This window comes from Denticeps clupeoides, chromosome 13 (genome assembly GCF_900700375.1).
Source record: "Denticeps clupeoides chromosome 13, fDenClu1.1, whole genome shotgun sequence".
Taxonomy (NCBI): domain Eukaryota; kingdom Metazoa; phylum Chordata; class Actinopteri; order Clupeiformes; family Denticipitidae; genus Denticeps; species Denticeps clupeoides.
This window is the reverse complement of record NC_041719.1, coordinates 4,554,804-4,568,374: the sequence shown is the minus strand read 5'-3', so window position 1 is coordinate 4,568,374 and position 13,571 is coordinate 4,554,804. Positions and strand designations below refer to the sequence as shown.

The 13,571-nt window shown below is 45.0% G+C and overlaps 2 protein-coding genes across 15 annotated transcripts in view; one reads left to right on the top strand and one right to left on the bottom strand.

The window, feature by feature from the left end:
- The window catches only part of pipox (pipecolic acid oxidase), a 29,528-nt gene extending 17,500 nt beyond the window's left edge, over nt 1-12,028 (top strand). The window contains exons 8-9 of the transcript XR_003751641.1: nt 935-2,344; nt 11,159-12,028. The gene's annotated coding sequence lies outside the window, so the exon portion shown is untranslated. The remainder of the gene's footprint in view (nt 1-934; nt 2,345-11,158) is intronic.
- Nucleotides 1-13,571, bottom strand: part of myo18ab (myosin XVIIIA b) — a 73,083-nt gene that overhangs the window by 6,206 nt on the left and 53,306 nt on the right. For 11 of the 14 annotated variants that reach the window (XM_029000359.1, XM_029000361.1, XM_029000360.1 and 8 more), the window contains 15 exons: nt 13,457-13,568; nt 12,293-12,420; nt 11,139-11,293; nt 9,501-9,624; nt 9,222-9,422; nt 8,063-8,173; nt 7,762-7,866; nt 6,963-7,109; nt 6,620-6,733; nt 4,716-4,832; nt 4,138-4,221; nt 3,776-3,913; nt 3,055-3,240; nt 2,816-2,955; nt 2,128-2,172 (listed from right to left, as the gene is read on the bottom strand). In XM_029000359.1, coding sequence (XP_028856192.1) covers nt 2,128-2,172; nt 2,816-2,955; nt 3,055-3,240; nt 3,776-3,913; nt 4,138-4,221; nt 4,716-4,832; nt 6,620-6,733; nt 6,963-7,109; nt 7,762-7,866; nt 8,063-8,173; nt 9,222-9,422; nt 9,501-9,624; nt 11,139-11,293; nt 12,293-12,420; nt 13,457-13,568 — 1,907 coding nt within the window. The remainder of the gene's footprint in view (nt 1-2,127; nt 2,173-2,815; nt 2,956-3,054; nt 3,241-3,775; nt 3,914-4,137; nt 4,222-4,715; nt 4,833-6,619; nt 6,734-6,962; nt 7,110-7,761; nt 7,867-8,062; nt 8,174-9,221; nt 9,423-9,500; nt 9,625-11,138; nt 11,294-12,292; nt 12,421-13,456; nt 13,569-13,571) is intronic. The other 3 variants (XM_029000362.1, XM_029000357.1, XM_029000365.1) reach the window with 1 other exon arrangement.

Here is a 13,571-nt window from a genome sequence, read left to right as displayed (position 1 = left end):
AAAACACTGTTAATTGCATCTTAAAACTGGAGAAAGTCCCCTTTCCAATGTTATTAATGTCATTCCAAAGAGAAAAGAGAGGTTCCTAACTAGTACAAACTCTACAATGAAGTGCTAAAACCAAGCACAAACGTTGCCTTAAGCACCTGAAGGACTCTTTGAAAACCATAATTAACTTTGCTCACCGGGCACGAGCCATTACACAACGCCTCCTGATGCAAATTGCTATCGAGGATAAGGGCTGGCCTGCCGGCCGACGTTAAGCTCATCAGTGAGAGCGGGTAAACAAAGATGGAGAGGCGCTTTAGCATCAGCACCTCACACATGAACCTCTGGAACTCATCCCAAGCCTGTTTGCACATTTCTCTTGAAGCGATAAACCCGCCGGCCTTCCTGTTTGCAGGGATTTGCAAGTCAATGCATTTGTCTGTCGTTTTATGATTACTTTTACCCCTTCCCCTGTCCGCTGAATAGTAATAAGGAGCCATGTTAGTCTTCCTTTTCACCGAGTTGTTATATAAAGCGCCTGTTACAGATCCTACAGAGTAAAGTCGGTTTATAAACCTCGGAACTGTAATGAATTGATTTACTCCGGACTCCTGTTTGGCCTCCGGGTTGTGGCGAAGGGCTCCCAGATTGGCGTTAACCACACCCGGGCTCTCTCTGAAAGTCTAAATGCGAGCTGTGGACAGGCAAGGGGTCTGCGATTCAAACACGTCACACCCAGTTTGTGTCCACGGCCGCATTACCACTAGCCAAGCTTGGGTGGGGGGACGGGGAGCGCGAACAGACGCTGACTGTGAAAGGGGGGGGTTGGGGACATTAATCTGACTCCACTGTTAAACGCGGTTACATTTCTCATTAGTGCGTTTATATTCCCTCTCTCCCCCTCTGCATGTTGTGATGATGATGATATATTTTTTCTTCCTCCCAGTATCTACAGTGTGACCCTGGAGGTTCGGGTTTACGGGCGGCTTACAGCGCGCTTCTCTTCTGCGCCAGCGAGCAGATGAAAGGACTCGCCTCGTGTGACACCGCTGAAGAGTCACAGCATTCTGAGGCTTTGTAAAAGATGTACTCCTTCTTTCTTTTCAGTTCCAGTCCCAGTCGTTTTTGCCCTTGACAATTTCACCTTATGTGTTCACCTTAAAAAAAAACTTGCTTTAAAACTTTATGGCCACTGTTGGCAGCGGCATGTACATTTTGCAACTATTCTAGTAAAAAAAATGGCTGAGAATTTCTGAACTCCATCAGCAGTGTAACCTTTAATGATACTTAACATTGAAATGAACTGTTGACACAGGACTGGCATGGACTGGCATGGACTGCTGCCAAGGGGTTAGTGCTTTGTTTTTTGGGTGGAAAGTGGCAGGCCTGACAGGGAGCTTTTTGTAGGACATTTGAGGGGCATCCATTATTTACCCCACAGAGTTTTGACAGATTGATGAACACGTCCTCCCCCTCCCTCCCTACCCCATGGAGCTGCAGAGCAGTCAGCAGAGATTCCCTTGCCCTGCCCTGGAGCATCTCTGAAAAATTCAGCGGCCTTGACAACCCAGCGCGATCCGATCCGGTGGAGTCAGTCGGAACAGCCTTGTTGGCATCACGGGGGCTGGATTACATAAGGAGCAAAGCCCCGTGCCTGGTGGTGGACGGGCATCCCGGGAGAGGAAGTACACTAACACTCACATGGGTCGGAACGTAAAACTGACGCTTAAGAGTTAAAGGGTCAAACCGGTGGGGGAGGGCCGTGAAAAGTGATCGGGGGCAAACTCATGCTCGGTTTGAGTTATCAGTGGGCGTGCAGCAAAGAATGTGGCACCATGCAAAAACCAAAAGGGCACAGGAAATCATATTCATGGGATAATGTTAAATGTCACCTTCATGGTACATGATGCGGTATCCTCTGGCTTGCATTATTTATTCATGGCTGCTATTTCTTATTTCACACTACACTCGCTTGCTAGGACTTGTATGGAAAGCGTAGCGAGATTCGTGTATTACGTTTACTCTGGTCTGCAGACTAAAATGCTTGTTGGGGGAGGGCTCCACCGGATACCGCATCATTATTGAACCATGTCAGCGCGTAAGTGAACTAAATCAAAGCATATGCACTTTTTTCCTCACGTTTTGTTCTTTCTTTTCTGATACTTAGTCACCATGTCTTGTAAACTGTGGACAGTGGACGAGGGAGAAAAAAAAAAGTGAAACAGAACAGAAAGAGGAGACAGCATCCAAATGAATCAAACGAACAAGATGTGAACGATGCTTGGGGGAGCTGAATATGACAGCGCAGATGCAGGGATGTGTCCTTCAGACCTTCAATTCACAGCTTTTACTGCCTGTAAGTTATGCCTTTAAAAAATTTACTCCCCATGACTCCCAATAATTTTGTTGCTCACTAGCATAACGGGAGCGATGACAACCAATAAATGAATAAATCAATAAATATACAATAAATGTTTATTGATGAAAAGTGAATTTGGTGATCTCTATCGTGCACTTAAGTTCTGTTCACCAAAAATATATATTTTTGCTGAAATTGCAACCACATGAAGTCAGTGTTTTCAAGGCCATAGCAGTAATAAACTGATGATAAACTCATAGGTACCATTTTTAATATATAACAAACCTTATTTAGGCAATAGTAGTAGTATACAGTCTCACAGTTATGGATTGTGAGTGAGTGATGTTTATTTGTGCCTTGGTATGCAGGTTTACGTCCTGGTCTGGCATGCATACTGCAGGACTTTTCTTTTTTCTCAGTAAAAACCTGGGGACAGAAATTCTGGGTCATGAGGTGTCTGCAGTCTACCTGTTGATGAGCTCCTCATTGTCATCACTCTCCATTTCATCCTCGATGGCAGCCTGGAGGTCGCCAATCCTCTTGAATGCCAGCTTGAGGTCCGCCTGCAGGCTCTGATTCGCTGCTTCCAAGCTCTCGATATCCATTTCCTGTCGCAGTCAAAATCAGACAGGTTACGGGTTGAAGGCCTTTCATATTTTGCTGGGGATATGTTTTTAATAATTCAGCAAATCCGCAGACGCAGTCACCAGTTCGTGCTTCTTGCGACTGGCTTCTGCCTCCTTCTTGGCCAGCTCAGCCATCTCCTCTTTGATGTCACGGATCTGTCGCTGGAGACGTTTGTTCTGCTCTTTCTCGCGGTTCTCGCAGGTGCTGCGCTGGTCGCGCTCCTCCGTCAGCTTTTCCACGTTCTCCTTCAACCTCGCCACCAGGCTCTGCACAGAGATGACATATCAGGAGACCAGAACAGCGTTCCATCACCGCCACCTTGGCCTAGAAGTGTCTAAATAAATCTTGTTCAGCCCTTGGCTGAGATGGAAAGGGGGTCGGTCGCGTGTCGCTGGTCCAGCGCGGCCGGCGCCGAGGAGATTTTAATTATGGCGCCCACACCGGCACAGAGACAGCTCGCCACTGTGTCTCAGCAGATATCAAAAAGAGTGAATCACACATGATGCCACAAACGCGACAGATGCACCAGGCTCTGTTAAATGGGAGACGGAAAGGTGAGAAGAAGAACAGCCTGTTGCCTGCAGCTCTGTCCTGATGATTTCATCGAGCTAAAAAGCAACTCTCGCGCAGCACAGACTCGCTGCCCACGGTACCAAAAGGTCACGAAAGGATAAGCAAATACAGCATGTTGGAGGGGGATGTTCTAAGAAGATGCGGTGGAGGATTATTCCTGCTTTCCAGTGACCTTCCGACCCCGCACCCACTGACTGCCCAGTGTGCAGACCTTTCCTCAGAGCTCACCTCCAGGCGTTTGCCCTGGGTCTTCTCAAACTCCAGCTTGGTCTCGATCTCGCGGATCTTGGCCTCTTGCCGGACAACCAGGGACTTCTCCACCATGGACTGTTCTTGGAACTCCACCTGACTCTGCAGAGCCTGCAGCTGCATGTGGCCAAAGCACATTTATGCATTTACAGCATCCTTACTTTACAGGATCTGGCTAAAGGGAGAAGGGTTGGTATTTCACACTGTTCGGCTCAATGACAGATACGTCACTTCTCCACAGCCCAGCCTACCATAGTAATTTACCATAGTCCACCCCAGGACAGTGTTTTAGAAAACGTTGGTTGATACCATGGTATTTCACTAATATCATTGGTTCTTACCTTCTCTTGGAATTCCTGCTTCTCCTTCAGGGCTTCCTCGACCTGGGCCTGTAGCTCACTGATCTGCGCCAGGTTCTGAGATGACTGGGGCATGAGAGGCAAACACACAGTGACTCAACGCCATTCTTAAAACCTCATACGAGTTCATGTTTCTGTAGATCCAGCACGTAAAACGCAGAGCCTGTGTGCTGAGCTTCCGATTCCAACGTGACTTGCGCAAACCAAATGACACGTCCAGCACAAGCAGCCGTAGGGAATTGCTGCTTCACTTTAAAGGGTACGTGTTCATTTAGCGGTTGTGGAAGCAGACCACTCGACGTTTCATCCCTTCCAGAGCCGTACGTTGCTGAGCGGAGCCCTCATTAGCATGCAATGGCAGCCAACCCATGCTGAGATTTCAAAATGGGGATTATTCCAATGACACTTTCAAAAGCATGCGTGTCCTGCTCCAAAAGCCCGCTTCGAAAAACGAAAACACACCATTCTAAATATACCCAGCGGTGTGTGAGAGGCGTAGAGTGCGCTGCGGCATGGTCTTTAAAACGAACGAGAATATGGGTGTCGACCATGATGGTCACCTGAGCAACAGCGGCCTTGTGTTTCTTCATCAGCTCGTTCATGTCCTCCTGGTCCTCCTCCATGCGGGACTGCAGGTCGTTCTTTTCCCTCTGCAGACGGCTCAACTGCTCCTCCAGCTGAGGGGAAAACAGGAAATGGGAGGAAGTCAGGAGAACTAAGGCCAAGATTTGCAGCCGTTTGCACAAGAGAACAAGCGGTGCATTTATGGGTGACTGGAAGAACGTCATATTTTTTCCCAACCTCTCGTTTAACTCAACATCTTGTGGTCTTTGATCCCCTAATCCCTCTGAATAGCCCCCAAGTTTGGCAACTGCTATTAGCATAATGGAAAATTATCTCTTCAGTTGGTCAAACTGTATAATTACCTCAACAATACTAATAAGTGCACAGGACAGAACATGAAAGTGTAGAAAATATGCATATCAAAAGAACGTAATGAGTCCATTAGCACTTAACAGGGGAGCGGGATGTCGTGCAAAACACTGTCACTGTGACATCCATCTTATTAAAATGTTGGGGACACAGCGGGGAATGTATAATGGACCAGATCCATTTCTTTTCCACGCAAACCGAGTTCACTGCACAAAAAGCTGTGGTGATTTATGTCCATAAAACACCGGGTCATTAGTCTGAGAACTTTGTTTGATGAGCTTGCTAATTATCTCTTGCTGTAGCTTTTAAAAAATTCTGGGTGTTCTTGGTTTACAGAAGCGAAGATGCATATTTTCACACAAATCTATGTGGATGCCATCATTATGCTTGCAATATAATTAACTATGTGAGAATGAACTCATGTTACACGGGTCATCAAACATGAATGGTTAAATTCTGAAAAGAAGTTTAATTTAAACAAATTGTCAAAAGGAAACACCAAAACCACCCCATAGACAAAAATCACCCCATATTGCAAGAGTTTGCATATGAATACTATATGAATCCAAATGATCATGATGATCCAAACGTGAACAAATAATGCGCTACTCCTACAGATAATGACAATGAAACTTATGAAACTAAGCACACAATGCAAAAGTGTTTCTGCCATTACAAAGTGAATGTCTTAATGTTTAGTACATTTCATATAGAATTACTTATTGATTAAAGTAATCAAGAGACTGTGCCTCACAGTCTCAAAAATGATAAAAAAAAAATTAACACTCAATAATTACATGCAACATTACGCTCGCGAAATGCATGTGAAGGGAACATTTAGATGGGCAGAATGTATAACGTGTCATCTGGATGCTTTTGATTTTTTTTTCCTGTGTGACTGACCGCTATAACAAAAAAAGAAAAAGCGAATGAATCACCAACAGGGAGGCCGGAGCGACCTGAGCTGTGGGCGACAAGGGCATATTCGGCCTGTTTCAGAATGTGAAAGGAGACGAACCGCAGAGCTGCGAAAGAAAATAAAACTGCCGGAGCTGAAACGCCAACCGCAGCACCGCCTGCCAGCCATCGCTCAGTCGATATAGTCCTGTTCATGCCACTGTTCCGGTGTACACTGTAATAGTATTTCTTTGGTGACAGCATTATGAAACTGTAATGTGTGATACATCTTGTTGAAATTAGGGTGCAAATTCAGAAACGTGTCATTATGTTCCTCCAGTTTGTAAGTCTGTAGCTGGCAGGGCAGTGAGGATAGGTGTGGTGATGTGATTGGTATGGGGGGGAGGTCGGAGGAGAGAGACAGAGTGAGAGAGAGAGCGTCGTGTCATGAAAGCGCCCTGTGATTTGTGCTCAGATTGATTTTTTCCATGCACCGCAACAAAAACACTGCGGGTGGTGTGACAGGCGAGAGCCCTGCGCGGAGCTGCACCACAGGGCCCTATGACAGCTGGATGCATAATCTCAGGCTCAAGGACGGCCCTCGTAGCACAGAAGAACACGGTCAAGGACTTACAGCTGTTTTGGATTTGGAGATGTCCTCCATCTGCACGTGCAGGTCCTCAATCTCGGCCTCCATGGCCTTGCGAGCCTTAACGGCAGCAGCGCAGGTGAACTCAGACTCCTCCAACTGCCAAAAGAGGTCATAGGTCAGATCAAAGTCAGTGAAGCTCATTTGATTTCAAATGGTATAACGGTACAGTAATGAAACACAATGGTGCTCATGCCGAAAATTTTAGATTCAAAATATAGCCTTTTTGGAGTTGAAAACCTTAATTTAGAACTTTAATAACAGACTTTGTTTCTCTGTGATTTTAGTCATGGATGATAAAATTTGTACTGCTGGTACAGGAAGTGACCTGGTTCTTCAGCTGGGCAATCTCTCTCTTGCTGGGTGCATTATTCTTCAGGTGGTCCAGCATGATCTGGGCGTCAGCCAGCAGGGCCTTGGTGCGCTTCAGATCTTTCCTCAGGCGCTTCTCCGTCTCTACGTCCCTGTGACTGACCTGCAGGCCACCACAAAGCAGCATGTGACAGAGTTTCACACAGAGGGCTCACAGAATAACATATATTTTTACAAACTTCTAGTAATAGTGGATGTAAGCTAATAATTATCTGTGATAAGTAAAACAGAAAAGGGGCCTGACATTTACAGACAGTATATGAATGCACACATTCAGTATATTAAGTGAAGTGATTGTCATTGCGAAACACTGCAGCACAGCACATGGTGACACAACAAAATGCATCCTCTGCTTTTAACCATCACCCTGAGTGAGCAGTGGGCAGCCATGACAGGCGCCCGGGGAGCAGTGTTTGGGGACGGTGCCTTGCTCAGTGGCACCTCAGTGGCACCTTGGCGGATCGGGATTCGAACCGGCAACCTTCTGATTACGGGGCAAATTCCTTAGGCCACTGCTTATTAGGCATAAGCAGCATCAGTTTACTGCACTTTATCTTTACATCTCTTCACCTCACTGATAAAAGTTGATACAATTTTAAGTTTTCAGTGTTTTGTAACTGTACTTTTGAATGAATGTTGTCTTCATCAGTGTATATACATGTATATGTTCTATGAGTCCCAGACCAGCTGGCTGGTTGAGTGTTGGTGGGAGTTGGCATGGTCAGGAGAATTCATGGAGGCTCCTGAGTCAGTACCTGGTCCTGAGCACTCAGCAGCTTGGCTTCCAGCTCCCTCCTCTCACGCAGGACCTTCTGCTTGTCCTCATACTCCTCCTCCAACTGAACCTCCATCTGCTTCAGCTGAAGAGACAAACACACTGAGCTCAGCCACCACTAGTGGGCGGGAGTGAGTGGGTGTTTGCATGTGTGTTTGTCTATTTAAGAAAACTATCTTAAGCATAATCAAAGTCTCATGGGACTATAAGGGCGAGCAGCTCGCATGTGGCTATAATTATAGAAAGCAATTTCACACCAACAACAGTGCCAGAACTCTTACTTTCTTACTGCAGGACTGTCTGATCTCCTCCACCTCCTCGTCTTTGCTCTCCAACTCTTTGGAGTGTGTCTGCCGCAGTCTCTCCATCTCCATCTCCAAACGTAACTTAGCCTGCAGGGCACATTGGTCAGTCACACAAATATTCTTTACCAAGCACTCAATACTTAATCCCGATCAGGACTTCAATTTCAGATATCCTAATTGGATGCAATCCTAATGAATAAATATTTGCAATAGTCTTCCTGTAATGCTACACTTTAGAAATGAAGTGGCTTAACACGGCAAAAAAAAATTCCATTTTCAATTTGACTAGATTTAACAACGGAAAAACTAAACTAGAAAAAAAAATTAGTAGAAAAAATAGAAAAGATAATTAATAGATAATTATCAAGTTCTTTTCCCATCACTTGATCCATTATTGTTAACGCTTTAAATGATAATGAGGAGGAGAGAGGCAGGACTAGGAGGAGAGTGGCCTATAGAAGTAAATGGGCATTCGCGGAGATGAGGTCTTCACTATATTCACCAACCACAATGTTTGGTGCAGACAGGAAGCCATTTTTCCAAAGAAATTAAGTAAACTCATCGTTTCTACAGCATCTTGCATGACTGGACTAAAAAAATTAATTTTTGCTCATTTTCACACCCAATCATCATGCAAATGCAATGCTTCACACATTAGAAAACCATCATGGTCGTTGCAGTTAAATTTTCAGGGGAGGAGTGGGGAAATTCTCTGAGCAGGCAAAGCATGAGAAACGGGAGGTAGCCTTTCCCCTTATGACATAAAGGAACAAATTCCAGATCCAGCCATCTAGGCGGCGAAGTAGAATGGCCAAAGCACTCTTTACACCTATCGCCATTTCTATCCACAGCAGGACCATAGACTGGCAATTGGAACTCGTATTAATGCTAAATAATCTCACAAAGTGACATTTTCATGATAGGGGACCTTTAAAGGTCTCTACAGTACTGGACTGTAACAAGGGCAGAAGCAGGCATAGATCTGACCCATAACCAAAAACAAGATAATGACAGTGCTAATGACAAGGACTTGCTGCATATTATAGGTGTTTTCTCTGACCAATAAAGAACCTGGCTCCTCCTTTTCGCTCCTGCAGTTTAAAAAATGCACCATACCACAGAAAAAGTTAAATACCTGTTCCAGCATCTGGATGGTGCCGGCCTGTTCGTCCAGCTCCTCTTCTTGGTCTTTGACTTTGGCCTCGAGGTCACGCAGCTGCTTCTTGACCTTAGCCAGAGATGCTTCATCTTTGGTCTCCTGAGAAGACAGATCCTGAAGCTCCGCCTCCAGCTGCTCCGCCTTCAGGTTCAGTGCACAGATCTCCAGATCCTTGTCCTGAAGCGGGAGGAAATCAAACTAAGCGCAGATCGCAACATTCTCTGCCGCAGAAAAATAACACACGCTCTGTCTCACCTCCAGCTGCTGTCTGAGGCTGAACACCTCGCCGGTCAGCATGTCCTTCTCGCGACTCAGTTTTTCCCTCAGGCTCCTCTCCCGCTGCACCTCCTCCTGAGACTGAGTCTGCTCCGAATCAAACCTGTACAGAGAGAGAGTAATGAACCTGACATATACATATATATATACACACACACACACACACACAAACAACCAAAACCTGAACTCCCATAGAGTTATAGACATCATGCGCACAAACACACATGACCTCTGGAGAGCTACCATATGGATATGGGAAATAATTCCCAATGGGCCCAAAATTCAAAAAGACATTCTAAACACTCCCAACACACACATATCTACAGATCATAAAGGTCAACTCACTGTATGGCTCACTGAAAACCTTCATTTTGACATTTATCATTGTTAATTACTACCCGCCCTCAATAGAACTGCTTTACTTGAACAAAGGAGAAAAAGAAAAGCAAGGACAAACCCTAAAACACTAAATGAAGAGTAAATACAGTGTACCTGCGGTTCTTCAAAACACCAAGCATGGCTGGCTGTTGTATTGGACTGGAGAGAAAAAACTTTTGTGTGTGAGCGTTTAAGGAGGGGCTTAACTGTGACCCAACTTAGCGGTTTAACGGCTAGCAAGGCATGATGGGAAGCTCATAACATGAGGCATCAGAAGTAAATCTCAATTGATCTCTGTTTTTTCCTTCCTTGCTCTATGTCTGTATCTACACCAGTAGTAATAAAGGGTTAACGTGGTGGGTTATTTATTTGTGGAGCACATTTAACCACAGTACACACTGACCAAAGAAAAGCATAATAATTTAAAAAATAAATGAACAAATTTCAACTAAAATGTAAATCAGACATTAAAAATATATTGATAAATAAAAGAGGGGCCAAACACAGAAAAATACAGTGCAATAGATATCACGACTTTTAACCCATCTCCTTGGTGAGCAGTGGGCAGCGATGACAGGCGCCCTGGGAGCAGTGTGGGGATGGTGCTTTGCTCAGTGGATCCTCAGTGGCACTTTGGCAGCTCGGGATTCGAACCTGCAACCTTCCAATTACGGCTCCACTTCCTTACCTGCTGGACACCACTGCCCCAAGTGCGGGCAGTATATTCCGCAAACATGGAACACCCTTCTGTCTCATATGTCTCATATGTAAATATGAGTGAGCGGTATATACACGAGGCCATTCCTGCAAGATCTGGGGGGCTGCGTGATGGTATGTGAGGTTGGAGACCCTCCACCAGCGTTCGTCTCCACCAGCGTCACACATTCCTCAGGCTGGTGACAGGCGCGACAGGCACTGAGCTCCACATTTCCCCAGCGGCCAAAAGGGGCTTAGCAGCCCAGGTTTTACTCAGTGGTCACCAGACCTCCTGGCAGCCTGTTAGCAGCAGCTGGGTCATGACCCCTAAGCCCCTAAGGCTGTGTGAAATCATTAACTCAAAGGGTTCCATGTCCCTTATTCCCTGTTTAGACACCTAAACTTAGTATGAGAGACTCAGAACTCAGCTAAAGTGCATTATGGGTACTGGGAAAAAAATATGGTTGTCCAAACTGCTACTTGAGCACACTAATTAGCCTATGTTTGGTTGCAGTGTTTGTGTGTGTGTGTGTGTACACTCACTTCCTCTGTTTCTTCTCCAGGTCGTGATTGCGGCTCTGCTGACCCTCCAAATGCAGTTTGGTGTCCTGCAGCTCAGCTGTGAGCTTCTGACATTTCTTCTTCAGCTGTGCAGACATGCGCTGCACCTCCTCGTTGTCCTCCTGCAGGTCGGCCAGCTGTGCATACAAACACACACAAACGAACGGATACGTGAATCTGATTTTTTGTGCGTTTGTGATAGCCCTGCTACTGGCAGGTGCCTCAGGCAAAAGAGCAGTAGAGCCGAGCTCAAATCCAAGCCTTCTGTTCAGTTCTCAGAGGTGGTCCGGATGATAATGACTGACTTGGATTGGCCACAGAGGCTTCGTGCCTGATTGACTATGAAGGAAGACAGAACTCTGTCCCTTTAAGGCCGTGATTTGAAGAGTCCTGCAGAGATGAACAGGGTAGAGGACCTTCACTGCTTTAAGGGTGGCCTAATCGCCCATATTCCACCGTGAGGTACCTGGTGAGGAACAGTACACTCAGCATGGTACCTTACAAGGTGTCTAGAGAACTGCGCAAGAAAAAAAAGACACCTATGAAAGTAACCAGCTCTATCCACAGATAATAAAGAGAATCAACTGAAGATATTCTGTGAATCTACTAGAAACGGATATTAATACACTTTACTAAACAAAACCAAAAAAAAGACTTAACACTGAACACATACAAGCAATTGGCCGCAAAAATTTCTTGTTTCTATTTTTGACATTTTAAAATGTGGAAAACTTTAAAACTGTTATGAGAAATCAACAATTTAAGATCAAAATACATGTCAATTACAACTACAGTTGGGGAAATGATTATTTGATCCCTGTCTGATTTTGTAAGCTTGGGATAAATCTGGAATAAAAATTATAGACTGATAAGTTCTTTGTTAGTGGGCAAAAATCAGTAGGGGATTAAAATATTATTTCCCCCACTGTATATGGTTCAAATACTGAATTAAATACTGAACTAAAAATAAAAATTGCATGGTGTCTGTGTGTATAGTATTTTGTAAACCCTTCCGTGTATTGTTTTTGTCTATTAATATGTTTTCATATTCACCAACAGGTGAGGACCATGGTTTTGTAGGGATAAAAATATGAATAGAATGAACATAAAAAGTCTCTGCATGTCCAGGTACCCACCCGTCTCTCCAGCTGCCTCTTGTTCTGCTGCTCCACCTCCAGCTTGTCATCGAACTCCTGCTGCAGCCTCTTCTTGGTGAACTCCACCTCTCGTATGGCCCTCTCATACTTCAGCCTCCACTCCCCACCTGTACAAGCCCGAGCAGCACAGTCTAAATATTACTCCGGCATGGTTGATCACTTTTTACTGTGTTAACTGTGGACGGCGCCGGTCCAGCAGACTTAGACCAAGTGACGAGCAATCATTTTAAAACCAATAAACTTTTTTTTTTTTTTTTTTTACAAATTTTCTCTCAGAGGCTGCATTCAGCAGAACAAATAATTTCCACAGGTAGAGGCTGCATTGTGAAGAGCGCTGCTTCCTGTGCCCTGCTGAATCGATGTTAATTAAACCGAACTGCAGTAATAAAAAGGGGGAACGAACATGACTTAATTTAAAAAGAAAAATCAATTGCATTGACAGCAATAAATGTGAGAGGTTCAGACACGACTTCCTCTCTATTCTGCCCCCTACCTGGTAAGTAAAGGCCGTGACCAGGGGACAGAGCGTACTCTTTCAGGGAACACTGCTTACGTAAATACAGTGCATCTGGGTAGTATTCAGAGCGCATCGCTTTTTCCACGTTTTGTTATGTTACAGCCTTATTCCAAAATGTATTTTTCCCTTGAATTCTACATACAACAACCCATAATGACAGACTGAGCTGACGGTTCATCTTTCACCATCGACCCTAAGAACAAAGGAGTGGATTTAGGACAATGTGAATGTCCTTGAGTGGCCCAGCCAGGGCCCAGACTTGAATCCGATTGAACACCTCTAGAGAGATCTTAAAATGGCTGTGAACCCGACGCTTTCCATCCAAACTGATGGAGCTTGAGAGCTGCTGAAAAGAGGAATCGGTGAAACTGGCCAAGGATAGGTGTGCCAAGCTTGTGGCATCATATTCAAAAAGACTTGAGGCTGTAATTGCTGCCAAAGTTGCATCAACAAAGTATTGAGCAAAGGCCCTGAGTACTTGTGTGATTTCTCCGTTTTTTTATTTTTAATAAATTTGCCAAAACTTTTTTCATGTTGTCAGTATAGAGTTTTTTATGTGAGGAAAATACTTAATCCATTTTGAAATGTAAGAGTCCTGGATTTTCTCAGAGGGTCAAGGCACTAACCAGCGTCATCATCCTCCAGCTCTCCATTGAGCTCAGAGGCACGGATAAGCCGAGCCTCCATCACCTCCACCTCCATGGAATCCACATGTTTCTTCATGGCATCGAACTTGCCCTG